Raw genomic sequence first — 14,303 nt, forward strand, 5'->3', positions numbered from 1 at the left:
TGTCACACCATATATCATGGGGCATATCCTACTGCATATCCTACTGCATATCATAGTGCATGTCACTAGTTCAGGAAAAAAACAAATCCAAAGTAGTTTCCACTCAGTGCGTTTTGCTTTTGCACCATTGTAAAGTAAAAAAAAATAATAATACATTGAATCATTGTAAGTTGCAGATTGTCTGTAGTTAGAATCATACTGTTTGTAGCCTTTTCCAGATTGGCTTCTTTCATTTAGTGATATGCATTTTCAGGTCCCCCTGTGTCTCTCTTCAAGGCTTAATAACTCATTTCTTCTAGTGCTGAATAATATCCATTGTAGGGAGGTACTGCAGTCTATCCACTCACTAACTGAAGGACATCTTGGTTGCTTCCAAGTTTTGGCAAGTATGAATAAATCTGCTATAAACATCTGTGTGCAGGTTTTTGTGTGAACAAGTTTCCAGCTCTACTGGGTAACTACCAAGGAGTGTGATTGCTGGATCATATGATAAGAGTATGTTTAGTTTTGTTAATAAATTGCCAAGCCATCTTCCACAGTGGCCATAGGATTTTGCTTTCCCCAGCAATGAATGTGAGTTCCTGTGGCTCCACATCCTCACCTGCATTTGGTGTTGTTGGTGTTCTGGATATAAAAGGATCACCGTCCTTTTAATTTGCATTTTCCTGCTGACATATGATGTGGAGCATCTTTTCGTATGTTTGTTTGCCATCTGTATATCTTGTTTAGTGGAGTGGGATGTCTCTTAAGATCTTTGGCCCATTTTTTTATTGTTGAGTTTTAAGAGTTCTGTGTATTTTGGATAACACTCCTTTATCAGTTGTCTTTTGCAAATATTTTCTCTCAGTCTGTGACTTGTCTTCTCTTCCTGTTGACATTGTCTCTTACAGAACAGAAGTTTTTAATTTTTATAAAGTCCAGCTTATCAATTTTTTCTTTCATGGATTATGCTTTTGGTGTTGTATCTAAAAAGTCATCTCCATACCTAAAGTCATCTAGATTTGTCTTATGCTATTTCCCAAGAGTTTATAGTTTCGCATTTTACACTTGGGTCTGTGATCCGTTTTGAGTGCGTTTTCTTGAAGGGTGTAAGGTCTGTCTAGATCATCGTGTGAATGTTTATTTGTTCCAGCACCATTTTTTGTAGAGACTATCATTCATTCATTGTACTGTATTGCCGTTGCTCCCTTTTCAAAGATCAGTTGATGTATTTATGTGGGTCTATTTCTGGGCTCTTTGTTCTTTTGCATTCATCTATTTGTCCACTCTTTTTGCCAGTATACACTGTCTTGATTGCTATAGCTTTGTAGTGGGTCTTGACATCAGGTCATGTCAGTTCTCCAACTTTGTTCTCTTTCAATGTTCTGTTGACTATTCTGGATCTTCTGCTTCTACATCTGACTTTACAGTTGGTTTGCCAGTATTCATACAATTCTGAAATTTCTATTGCGATTGCATGGAATCTATAGGTGAAGGTGGGAAAAACTGACATCTTGACAGATTTGAGTCTCATTTGTGAACATGGAATATCTGTCCATTTATTTAGTTCTTTGTTTTTGCTTAGCAGAGCTTTATAATTTTTCTCATAGAGATCTTGTACATATTTTGTTAGATTAATACCTATTTGATTTTTGAGGGTGCTCATATAAGTAATAATGTGTTTTTAATTTCAGAGTCTACTCGTTCCTTGCTGGTATATAGGAAAGTGATTGACTTTTGTATACTCACCCTGTGTTCTGTGACCTTGCTGTAATTGCTTATTATTTCCAGTCGGTTTTTTTTTTGTTCAATTCTTTCAGATTTTCTGCACAGGCCATCATATTATCTGCGAAGAAAGTTTAATTTCTTCCTTCCCAATCAGTATACTTTTTATTTCCTTTTCTTATTTCATTAGTTAGAACTTCCAGCATGATGCTGACACGGAGTGGTGAGATGATATATTCTTTGTTTTCAATCTTAGTGGGAAAACTGAGTTTCTCACTTAGGTATGATATTAGCTGTATGTTTTTTTGTAGATGTTCTTTATCAAGTGGAGGAAATTTCTCTCTATTCCTAGTTTACTAAGAGTTTTATCATTAATGGTTGTTGGATTTTGTCAAATGTTTTTTCTCCATTTACTGATATGATCTTATGATTTTTCTCTTTTAGCCTGTTGATTTGATGGATTACATTAATTGATCCTTGAATGTTGAATCAGGCTTGCATACCTGGGATAAATGCCAGTTGGTTGTGGTGTATGATTCTTTTTATTTTTTATCTTTTGTTTTTTTGAGGCAGGGTGTTACTCTGTCGCTCAGACTCGAGTGCAGTGGGGTGATCACGGCTCACTGTAGCCTCAACCTCTCATGCTCAAGCAATCTTACCACCGTAGCCTCCTGAGTAGCTGGGACTACAGGCATGTGCCACCATGCCCAGCTAGTTTTTAAATTTTTTGTAGAGACAGGGTCTTAAGATCTCACCTAGGCTGGTCTTGAACTCCTGGGCTCAAGTGATCTTACTGTCTTGGCCTCCCAAAGTGCTGGGATTACAGGTGTGAGCCACTGTGCCTGGCCCTATGTGATTCTTTGTATACATCGTTGGCTTTGATTTGGTACAATTGTGTTGCAGATTTTTGCATCTGTATTCATGAATGATATTGGTCTGTAGTTTTTTTTTTTTCTTGTAATATCTTTGTCTGGATCATGCTGGCCTCATAGAATGATTTAGGGAGTATTCTTTCTGCCTCTGTGCCCTGGAAGAGAGTGTAAAGAATTGTATAATTTCTTTCTTTTTTTTTTTTTGAGACAGAGTCTCTCTTTGTCTCCCAGGCTAAAGTGCAGTGGCGTGGTCTTGGTTCGCTGCAGCCTCCACCTCCCGGGTTCAAGCGATTCTCCTGCCTCAGCCTCCTGAGTAGCTGGGATTACAGGTGCTCACCGCCACGCCCAGCTAATTTTTGTATTTTTAGTCGAGATGGAGTTTCAGCATGTTGGCCAGGCTAGTCTCAAACTCCTGACCTCAGGTAATTCACCCATCTCAGATCTTACTGCCTTGGCCTCCCAAAGTGCTGGTATTACAGGTGTGAGCTACCGTGCCCAGGTAAGAATTATATAATTTCTTTATTAAATGTTTGGTAGAATTCACCAGTGCTAGTGCTTTCTAGCACTAGCTGGGCCTTGTGTTTTCTTTTTTAGAAGGTTATTACTTATTGACTTGATGTCTTTAATAGGTATAGGCCTATTCAAATTGTCTGTTTCTTCTAGTGTGAGTTTTAGCAACTGTGTCTTTCATGAAATTGGCCCATTTTACTCGGTTATCAAATTTATGGGCATAGAGCTGTTCATGGTATTACTTGATTATCCTTTTAATGTCATGGGATCTGCAGTGATGTCCTCTTTTACCTTTCTGATGCTAGTAATTTGGGTCCGCTCTCTTTTTTTTCCTTAGTTAGCTTGGCCTAGAAGTGTACTGATTTATTGGTATTTTCAAAAAAGCCAGCTTTTGATTTCATTGATTTTTCTCTGTTGATTTCCTATTTTTAATTTTATTGATTTCTGCTCTAATTATTATTTCTTTTTTCTGCTTACTTCAGATTTAATTTGCTCTTATTTTTCTAGTTAATCCAAGCTAGAAACTTAGATGATTCATTTTTAGATCTTTCTTCTTTTCTAATATATGCATTCAACATTATAAATTGCCCTCTAAGTACTGCTTTTGTTTGCATTCCACAAATTCCGATGTTTGTTTTCATTTTTATTTAGTTCAAAATGCTTTTACATTTCTCTTGAGATTTGTTTTTTAGCCTCTGTGTTATTTAGAAATATGTTGTTTAATCTTCATATATTGTGGGATTTTCCAGTTATTTTTCTGTTACTGATTTCTAGTGCGATTCCATTGTGACCTGAGAGCAGATGTATAATTTCCATTCTTTTATATTTGTTAAGGTGTGTTTTATGGCCCAGAATATGGGCTATCATGGTGAATTATATGCAAGTTTGATAAGAATGTGTATTCTGCTGTTGTTGGGTGAAGCAGTCTAACGCTGCCCATTATACCCAGTTCACTGATGGTGCCGTGGAGTTCAGCTATATCTTTACTCGTTTTCTGCCTGTTGGATTTGTCCATTTCTGATAGAGGGATGTTGAAGTCTCCAGCTATAATAGGGGATTCATCTATTTCTTCTTGCAGTTCTATTAGTTTTTGACTTAAATAATTTGACACTCACACATATTAAGGATTGTTATGTCTTTCATTAAAGACATAAAATTGGCATCTTTATCATTGTGTAATGCCCTTCTTTATTCATGTTGACTCTCTTTACTTTGAAGTCTGCTGTGTCAAAAATTAATATAATGACTTTTGCTTTCTTTTGTTTAGTGTGAGCATGGTATATTTTTCTTCATTTGGGTTTCCTGAAGACAATAAGTAGATGGATCTTGTTTTTTGATCCTCTCTGACAATCTCTGTCTTGTGATTGGTACATTTAGATTATTGATGTTCAAAGTGATTATTGATATATTGGATTAGTATCTACCATATTTGTTACTATTTTTTATTTGTTGCCCTTGTTATTTGTTCCTGTTTTTGTCTTTCATTCTTTTTTTGCTTTTTGTGGTTTTAATAGAATATCTTATGATTCTATTTTCTCTCCTTTCTTGGCATATCAGTTAAAGATTCTTTTTTTAACATTTTAAAGTGGTTTAAATACATTTACAACCAATTCAAGTCCACTTTTGAATAAGACTGTATCACTCCCATTCCTTGTATCCTTGCTCATTCATTTTACTTGTGTATAAGCAGACATAAGCATGTTATCCCTTGGTATTGGCACAGGATTGGTTCCTGGACCCCCTGTGGATACTAAAATCTGCAAACGCTCAAGTTCCTTAAATAAAATGGCATAGGATTTGCATATAACCTATGCATGTTCTCCCATGTACTTTAAGTCATCTCTAGATTGCTTATAAAACCTAATACAATGTAAATGCTATGTAAATAGTTGTTATACTGTATTTTAAAATTTGTATTATTTTTTATTTTTATTTTTCCAAATATTTTTGGACTGTGGTTGGTTGAATCCATGGATGTGGAACCCACAGATAAGGATGGCTAACTATACATATGTGTACACAAACAAACATACACACACACACACACGGGTAAACACCTAAGCATACATAATTGAATACATTTTTGCTACTATTATTCTGAAAAAACTGTTATCTGTTAGATCAATTAAGAAAAAGAAAAGGAAGAGTTATTTCCCGTTACTTATTTCTTCTTCCATCTTATCTTTTTTTTATGTAGACCCAAGTTTCTGACCTATATTATTTTCCTTCTGATATGGTTTGGCTGTCCCCACCCAAATCTCAATTGAGTTTATCTCCCAGAATTCCCACATGTTGTGGGAGGGACCCAGGGGGAGGTAATTGAATCATGGGACCCGGTCTTTCCCGTGCTATTCTCGTGATAGTGAATACGTCTCATGAGATCTGATGGGTTTATCAGGGGTTTCTGCTTTTGCCTCTTCCTGATTTTCTCTTCCTGCCACCACGTTCAAGAAGTGCCTTTTGCCTCCTGCCATGATTCTGAGGCCTCCCCAGCCATGTGGAACTGTAAGTCCAATTAAACCTCTTTTTCTTCCCAGTCTCAGTTATGTCTTTATCAGCAGCATGAAAACGGACTAATACACCTTCTTTCTGAAGAACTTCTTTTTATGTTGCTTGCAAGACAGATCTACTGGAAACAAATTCCGTCAATTTTGTTTGAAAGTCTTTATTTTTCCTTCACTTTGGAAGGATAATTTTATAGAGTATATGTGTAATTTTGAGCTGCCGAATATTTTTCTCTCAGTACTTTAAACATTTCTCTATGCTGTCTTCTTGCTTGCATGGTATTTGAGAAACTGAATGTAATTCTTTTTTTTTTTTTTTTTTTTTGAGGCAGAGTTTCGCTCTTGTTGCCCAGGCTGGAGTGCAATGGTGCGATCTCAGCTCACTGCAACCTCTGCCTCCAAGGTTCAAGTGATTCTCCTGCTTCAGCCTCCCAAGTAGCTGGGATTACAGGCAAGTGCCACCATGCCCAGCTAATTTTTATGTTTTTAGTAGAGATGGGGTTTCACCATGTTGGTCAGGCTGGTCTCGAACTCCTGACCTCAGATGATCCACCTGCCTTGGCCTCCCAAAGTGCTGGGATTATAGGTGTGAGCCACCGTGCCCAGCCTGTAATTCTTATCTATGTTCTTAAGTAGATAAAGTGTTTTTCCCCCATCTGGCTTCTTTCAGGATTTTGTCCTTATCTGTGATTTTCTGTAGTTTGAATATAAGATGCCTAGGTGTAGATTTTTTGATATTGATCTTGGTGTTCTATGAGCTTCCTGGATGTGTGGTTTGGTATCTGACATCAGTTTGGAGAAATTCTCAGTCATTATTGTATCAAGTATTCTGTTCCTCTCTCTCTTCTTCTACCATCCCCATTACACATGTGAATACCTTTTGCAGTTGTCCCACAGTTCTTGGATATTTTGTTCTTTTTTTTTTTTTTTCCTTCCCGCTTTTTGTTCTCTTTGCTTTTCGGTTTTGGGGGTTTCTATTGAGGTATCATCAAGCACAGAAACTTTTTTCTTCAGCTCTGTCCAGTTTACTAATGAGCCCATCAAAGTTGTTCTTCACTTCTGTTTCTGTTGTTTTGTTGTTTTTGACCTCGAACTTTCCTTTCTGGTTCTTTCTTAGACTTTCCATCTCTCTGCTTGCCTGCTATCAACTTTGTCTATTAGAGCTCTTAGGATATCCTCATAGTTGTTTTAAGTTCCTGTTCTGATAATTCCAACATCCCTGCCATGTCTGGGACTGGTGCTTGCTCTGTCTCTTCAAACTGTATTTTCTGCTCTCTAGTATGCCTTGTAATACCTTCTTGATCGTGCAGTGGTGCGATCTTGGCTCACTGCAACCTCTGCCTCCCAGGCTCAAGCAGTCCTCTCACCTCAGTCTCTGGAGTAGCTGGGACCACAGGTGCACACCACCATGCCCAGCTAATTTTTTGTATTTTTGGTAGAGATGAGGTTTCGCTATGTTGCCCACGCTGGTCTCCAACTCCTGAGTTCAAGTAATCTGTCTGCCTTGACCTCCCAAAGTGCTGGGATTAAAGGTGTGAGCCACAGTGCCTGGCCCGTTTATCTGTCTTTAATGGTGTAGATACGCTGAGCACCATTCAGTGGGGAATATATTCATGGATAAGAAATGGATTGCTGCACATTTGAAGTTTATATGTAAAACACTTAAAAAATTTTTAGCCACCAGAATTATAGAGGTTTCCCAAAAAGGATGTTTACTGTTTTCTCTTTTTGGTCCTACCTGTAAGTTAGCAAGGGTATTTCTTAAAGGAATTTAACATTATATTAGTTTTACAAATACCTAGAGTTTAAAATTAGCAACATCAAATGAATGTCAGAAAACATATGTGTTTTCCCAACCTATTTGCAATATTCAAGTTTATGATTGAATTTTTTGGTTTTATGTTTGATTTTTACCTCTAGGAAATTGAAAAGGAAGAAACTGATTTAGAAAATGCTAGAGCTGTTGCATATACAGCCAGTTGTGAAGATGATTTTGAAGTATGTATAAAAGTTAAAACTTTCCTTAGCTTAAAAATCATTTATTCTTAAAAATCAGCTGATATATAATAATTTCATGTCCTTTTTATTCTTTTTATTAATCCCAATACTCAGTATCTGTCTAGGTTGATTTAGGTCAAGCTGTTACCTGTAAAATGCTTGCTATACTTCTACCAATACTTACCAATATGATGTAATTAAATGATTTTATAATTTAACTCATATTTAGGTGCAGTGCATAAAAGGGTGTGTACATAGGTATCTATAAAAATACATACACTTTCACATTCTCAGCACAAGTGTTTGCACATGATGGTAGTTGATAGGTCTTCTGTATATGGTTCTGTATTGTGTGATTTACTTTTAGAGAAATAAAGGTAGCAGTTTATATAAATTTACCTTCAAAAACATTAAAATCAGGGAACTATAAATATCTTTCTTAGCTGTAATAAGGACATTGTCTGTTTTAAGTTATAAAGTGTCGTGTTTTGTTCAGTATGAGGGATAATGGAAAGTCAGTTTGTCTTAAAGGGTTCCAAAAGATTATTATTGTTTGCAGGACTATGAAGATGACTTTGAGGTTTGTGATGGCGATGATGATGAAAGCAGTAATGAAGCTGAGTCAAGAGAAAAACTGGAAGAACTTCCTCTAGCTCAAAAAAAGGAAATACAAGAAATTCAAAGAGCTATTAATGCAGAAAATGAAAGGATTGGCGAGTTATCTTTGAAACTGTTTCAGAAGCAAGGTAGAACAGAATTTGAAAAGGAGCCCAGGACAGGTAAACAAATCAATGCTACTAATGGTGTCCGTGCTCTTAGGGCTCTGTGTACTGAGCCCTCACAGATGCCGTCACACACAGGCCTACTCTAATAAGGTGGGCAGAGCAGTAACATCTTCCACATGCTGGTGGTGCCATGCCCTTGCAGCTACCACATAGGAGGCCCCCTGAAGACTTGAGCATGAGCACATCAAGAATTCTCTTACACAGAGAAGTTGCACATCACTTTCTGCTCAGCACCCAGGCCTTAGGTTAGCTGAGGACGCCGTGGCCCCACTCAGTGAGCACTGATGCTCCTGTTCTCCAGAGGGAGCTGAGGGTGCTGTGGTCCCTCTCAGTGGGAAGCCTGGCTCGTGTTTTCTTTGCAACCAGCATTTTATCCATCTGTGAGCACATGCTCTTATTTTTCCTGATGATGTGCTCGTTGAGTTTCCACAGAGGAATCATCATGGTTTTCCCTGGAGGTGTGGCAGTGTTCGCTGGTGAGTGCCTTCATGAGGCACGTGGGGACTGAGGGGTCGAGGTGCCTGTCAAGTCTTGGGACACAGCTGGACTGAGCCTGATACGAAGCATGCTCTTGATCCATTCTTTTTTCCTACAAGGACCTTTTTAAATTAAATTTAGAAATGTATTTTTTCTCCAAATTCTTGGCATCAGGATATAATGTCACTTGTGAGAGTAGGAATTAATGTTTCAAATTGCTTTAAAGGAAAACTGTGACATTCTGATAAAACATGGGCACTGAGGGTAAAATAGGATAATATTAAAATATTATTTGATGACGTACTACTTTAAATTATCTAGTAAAATATTCAGTAATTGATGCAGTTAATTATAGTTAGTAATTAATATGATGCACGAATACAAATGAAGGTTTTGCAGAATGATTCTTTGTCTCACATTTTGTGCCTGCTACAGAGGTGGCAGAACTCAGCTGGGCAGTGCTGATAGAGCGTTCTTTAAACTTACAGCTAAAGGGCATCTGTCCTGGTAGAGGTAAGGGTCTGCCCCTTCTTCAGCCCTATCGCCTGGCTGAGGCTCAGGGACTGTTGCCCTCAGCTCCCTGTGGAGTAGCGCTGCGCACAGGGAGGCTCTTTGTGCCACCAGCACAGAGGATTTCCTGACAGCATTAAAGCTTGTCTGCTCTGGAGTTGCTGAGAAGTGAGCAGGATTTTATTCTTAACGTTACTGGTTTTCTTAGCAGATCTTTGAATAACCTTTTTTTGTTACTCATTTTCTACATTTATGCTTAGTGTTATATCTTTATTAGCCTGATTTACAAGATTGAATTTACAACTCTCAATATGAGATTATTTTTGGCATATTTCTTATTTGAAGGAGTTATTCACTGTCATATACATTGCTACAGGTAAAGCTGGAGCTGCTTTCTTGGCCCTGTTTAATGTTAAGCTGGCACAGGTGGATGGTCGTAAAGGCTAGCACAGTGTTGACATCGCAGTCTGTGCTGAAGCAGGAATCATGGAGCCGTGCTGACTCCGGGGTTTCAGATAACTGACTAGCTGTGTGATCTTGGGCAGTTACTTAACCTCCCTGTGCCTCATTTTCCTTAACTGTGAAATGAGTGTCAGACTTTCTTTAGGGTTGTTGTGAAGATTAATTAAGCAAGCTAAACATGGAAGGTGCTTAAAGGAGTGCCAGGCACGTTCTGAGTGCTAAGCACCATCAAGCAGCTGGTTTGTTTTCTGTGTCCTCCTTGGCTATACTCTGCCACACCCTGTGGTGCTTGGACTACTTGGTTATAAACTGCACACCTTATCCTTTTTTAGGGCAGTAAGAAACCGTTTGGTAAATAACTTTTTCCCGTGCACTAAAGTTACACCATGCTGTTTGAAAGCCTTTGTACACTTCCAATGTCCACTTGCTCAGTGGTAAATGGTCCACTTGCTCAGTGAAGGAGTCTTTGCTGAGCGCCGATCACTTGCACAGAGGTGTGTGCTCTGCTCCAGGGACGTCTTTATTCAAGTCTTAATTCTGTAACTTTAAACGTTTTCTCATTTTTAAAAACAGTCGCATCTTATAATGTCTGTGTAGTGCTTTGTAATTGCTCATAAACGTAGCCTCCTATGGTCTGGTGCTTATCACAGTCCTGTACGGCAGATGTCCAACAATAAGGGAACTGAGATGCAGAGATGAAGTAACCTCCCATGGTCATGAAGCAAGTAGCAGGCAGTGCTGGGACTTGAGCTCAGGCCCCTGACCCAGACAGGCATCCTCTAGAGCCACACCCTCTGCGTTGCTGGCCTTAAAGCTTTGTTGTGAAGAACAGATGAGATAATGTGTGGGAAAGGGCTATGAGTTTCATAAAACTGTAAGACGGGAGGGCAAGTGCAAACCGATATCCAAAAGGAATGAAAAGACAATAAGATGCAGTAGAAATAAATATACAAACAAATAAATATGCAGGTAAGTATGTACAGGAAGCCGTCGAAATCCTTAGGGGGAAAGAGGTGGATTGAGGAATGACTTGTGTCCATTACAAAGGATTGTGGGTGGAGTTGTTTGTTCTTGTCTTTTTCTTTTTTCTTTTTTTTTTTTTTGAGACAGAGTCTCACTATGTCTCCCATGCTGGAGTACAGTGGCATGATCTCAGCTCACTGCAACCTCCATTTCCTGGATTCAAGAGATTCTTCTGCTTCAGCCTCCCGAGTAGCTGGGACTACAGGTGCCCGCCACCATGCCTGGCTAATTTTTGTGTTTTTAGTAGAGACGGGGTTTTGCCATGTTGGCCAGGCTGGTCTGGAACTCCAGCCCTCAAGTGATCCGCCTGCCTCAGCCTCCCAAAGGGCTGGGATTACAGGCATGAGCCATCGTACCTGGCCAAGTTGTTCATTCTTATATAATACGAACTTTTTCCATCAGCCTGACAATTTGATAATCTAATCACATCTTCAGAAATTTTAGAAATTCTTCTGAGGAAGCTCATGCCTTCATTCTTTTTTGTTTCATGCCCTTTGACAAGTAATTGATTCAATATTAATTTGCACTTGTTTCTGTTTTTTTAGCAATTTTGTATGTCCTTGTTCCACTTCCCTTACTAAAAGATAATCTTTGGTTTCTTTGCAGAATGGGTGGTGTGGGGGCCTAGAACTGCATCTTTTGTGCACTCTTAAGTATTTCTAAAACTCTTTAATAGTGTGAGTGGCACATACAATAGATGATCAGTAAATTTTGCTTTGTTGCCTGAAAGTTTTAGATGAAATAAGCAAGAGAGGTCTCTCAAATGCTTATGGAAGATGTTTGTCATTAGTTGAAGGCTTTATTGACTATAATTGTTACATATGCCTATAATTGTTTTACTCCAGATATTTTTTTGTTTGGAAGACATATTTCAGTGTTGCAAAAATCGTGTTTTTCTCCCTCATACAGATACAAACAGTTCCCCTTCCAGAGCCTCCGTTTGTGGAATTTTTGTGGATTTTGCATCTGCTTCACACCGTCAAAAGAGTCGGACTCAGGCCCTTAAGCAAAAGTACGTGTATTGGGAAAGCAGCCAAAGGTGTTCAGGGTTTTAGCTTACTTTTCTTTCACATACTTTTAAAAAATCGAGTTTTAAATTGCATTTTTACTACTGTTTTTTGGGGTATATGACTTAATTTGTACTACACTTTTGTGTTGAGATCTTATGTTAGTAGAGCAGGTGTGTGAGCCGCTACGTACCATGTGCTGATGTTGGATGTTTGTTCTTAGATTTGTGGCGGACAGTTGGAACTACCCTGGGAGTAAATTGAGAAATTTGTAAAATTTAGAAATCTATAAAAGATATATTTTCAAGTCAAGGGTCTATTATACTAAGCCCAAATATGACTGAGGAGTAAATGAAAAAAATAAATATTTTTATTTTTATTTTTTTTGAGACAGAGTTTTACTCTTGTTGCCCAGGCTGGAGTGCAATGGCATGATCTTGGCTCACTGCAACCTCTGCCTCCCAGGTTCAAGTGATTCTTCTGCCTCAGCCTCCTGAGTAGCTGGGATTACAGGTGGCTGCCACCACCTGTGGCACCACCACCTGGCTGATTTTGTATTTTTAGTAGAGACAGGATTTCTCCATGTTAGTAAGGCTGGTCTCGAACTCCTGACCTCGGGTGATCCACCTGCCTTGGCCTCCCAAAGTACTGGGATTACAGGAATGAGCCACCATGCCTGGCCAAAAAATAAAGATTTTTAAAAGTGGGTTTTTAAATCTCTTATCACCTAGCTCAGTACATGGCCTTCCTTAGTCAGTACTCAATAAATATTTACGAAATGAAAAAATCAATCATTAATAATAAAAGTGGCTGGGCATGGTGGTATATGCCTATAATCCCAGCACTTTGAGCACAGGAGTTCAAGGGCCTGAGCAAGGAGGAGTTCAAGGGCCTGAGCAGCATAGTGAGACGCACCTGTGGTCCCAGCTCCTGGGGGGTGCTTAGGTGGGAGATAGCTTGAGCCTGAGAGGTCGAGGCTGCACTGAGCCGTGACTGCACCATTGCACTCCAGCCTTGAGGCTGCACTGAGCCGTGGCTGCACCATTGCACTCCAGCCTGGGTGGCAGAGCGAGACCCTGTCTCAAAAAAGAAAAAAAAAAAATACTAATAAAGGTGACAGTTTTCACAGCAGTTTTGCTGCCCTTATATTTTGGTTCTCCTGTGGAGGTAGCAAAACTGGTTTCTGGCCCCGTGGCTGTTTTTTTTGTTTTTGTTTTTTTTTAAACCTGATTCAAGTTCTCAGAAGACTACATATGGTTTAATGCAATTTTTATAAACTCAGAAATAAAGCTACATAGTATGTTGTTTAGACTCATATAAATATGAGATAAAATTATATTTTGAAAAACAAGAAAATGATAACCACAAAATTCAGTCTAGCGATTGTTGTGGTCAGTGGGGGATCTTGGAATGTGTCAGGGAGGAGCCACTAAGTAGATGCAGGTCATTGGTTGCCTTCCCTCTCTTTCCCTTTCCCTTTCCCTTCCCTTTTCTTTCTTTTACGGCTTCTGCTTTTGAGACAGGATCTCACTCTGGCACCCAGGCTGGAATGTAGTGGCATGATCTTGGTTCACTGCAGCCTTAACCTTCTGGGCTCAGGTGACCCTCCACCTCAGCCTCCTGAGTAGCTGGGATTACAGGTGTGCACCACCACACCCAGCTAATTTTTATTTATTTTTTAATGTAGAGGCAGGGTCTTGCCATGTTGCCCAGGCTGGTTTTGAACTTCTGGGCTCAAGCAGTCTACCCACCTCAGCCTCCCAAAGTATTGGGATTACAGGTGTGAGCCACTGCGCCCGGCTGGTAATCTAGTAATTGGTAGTTTTCTAGTTAGGTCCTAGGATGTTAACTAGATTGATGTATAATGTACAAGTAGATTATATGGATTATTTTGGATCAAAAATTATATTAAATATTTTAAAAGAAAAATTTAAGAAATGAAAGGCTGAAACATAAAGGGATCGATGATAAATAAAAGTAAAGTTTTTGAGAAAAATGTAGGAGTCCACACTTCATACCAGTGTGGGTGAGTTCTGGCATTTGTGTGTTGTAAGGAAATACAGAGAAGAAAAATAGTATAGAGGCACTTCTACTGCTAGATATACATTTAGTAAATCAACTTGAAATTTGAGGGAAAATAGATACCTGCTTCACAGTATACCCAAGATAAATTCCAAATGGATTTAAAAAAAAATGAAAAAGAGAGCATAGATAGTGTAAATGGTTATTTCAGTGATAAGAAAGGACTTTCTAAGAATAAAAATAATAAAAATTAAAAAACAAAAATTACTGGAATGTACCTCAAAAATTAAATTTCTGTAAGGTACAATTGTCCATAAATTTGACAAAATTTAAAGGTAATTGACCAGTTGGGAAAATATATTTGTAAAATATATGATAGAGACTTATTATCCCTAATGCATAAAATGTTTTTATAATTTAATAAGCAAA

At 38.5% G+C, this 14,303-nt stretch overlaps 1 protein-coding gene across 8 annotated transcripts in view; it reads left to right on the top strand.

Moving 5' to 3' along the window:
• Window positions 1–14,303, top strand: part of DYNC2I1 (dynein 2 intermediate chain 1) — a 97,215-nt gene that overhangs the window by 39,469 nt on the left and 43,443 nt on the right. For 6 of the 8 annotated variants that reach the window (XM_054560102.2, XM_024250218.3, XM_054560099.2 and 3 more), the window contains 3 exons: window positions 7,511–7,588; window positions 8,148–8,367; window positions 11,755–11,857. In XM_054560102.2, the coding sequence (XP_054416077.1) occupies window positions 7,511–7,588; window positions 8,148–8,367; window positions 11,755–11,857 (401 nt within the window). Of the gene's footprint in view, window positions 1–7,510; window positions 7,589–8,147; window positions 8,368–10,926; window positions 11,051–11,754; window positions 11,858–14,303 lie in introns of those variants that run through there. The other 2 variants (XM_054560104.2, XM_054560103.2) reach the window with 2 other exon arrangements.

Source organism: Pongo abelii, chromosome 6 (genome assembly GCF_028885655.2).
Source record: "Pongo abelii isolate AG06213 chromosome 6, NHGRI_mPonAbe1-v2.0_pri, whole genome shotgun sequence".
In the NCBI taxonomy this organism is placed as follows: Eukaryota; Metazoa; Chordata; class Mammalia; order Primates; family Hominidae; genus Pongo; species Pongo abelii.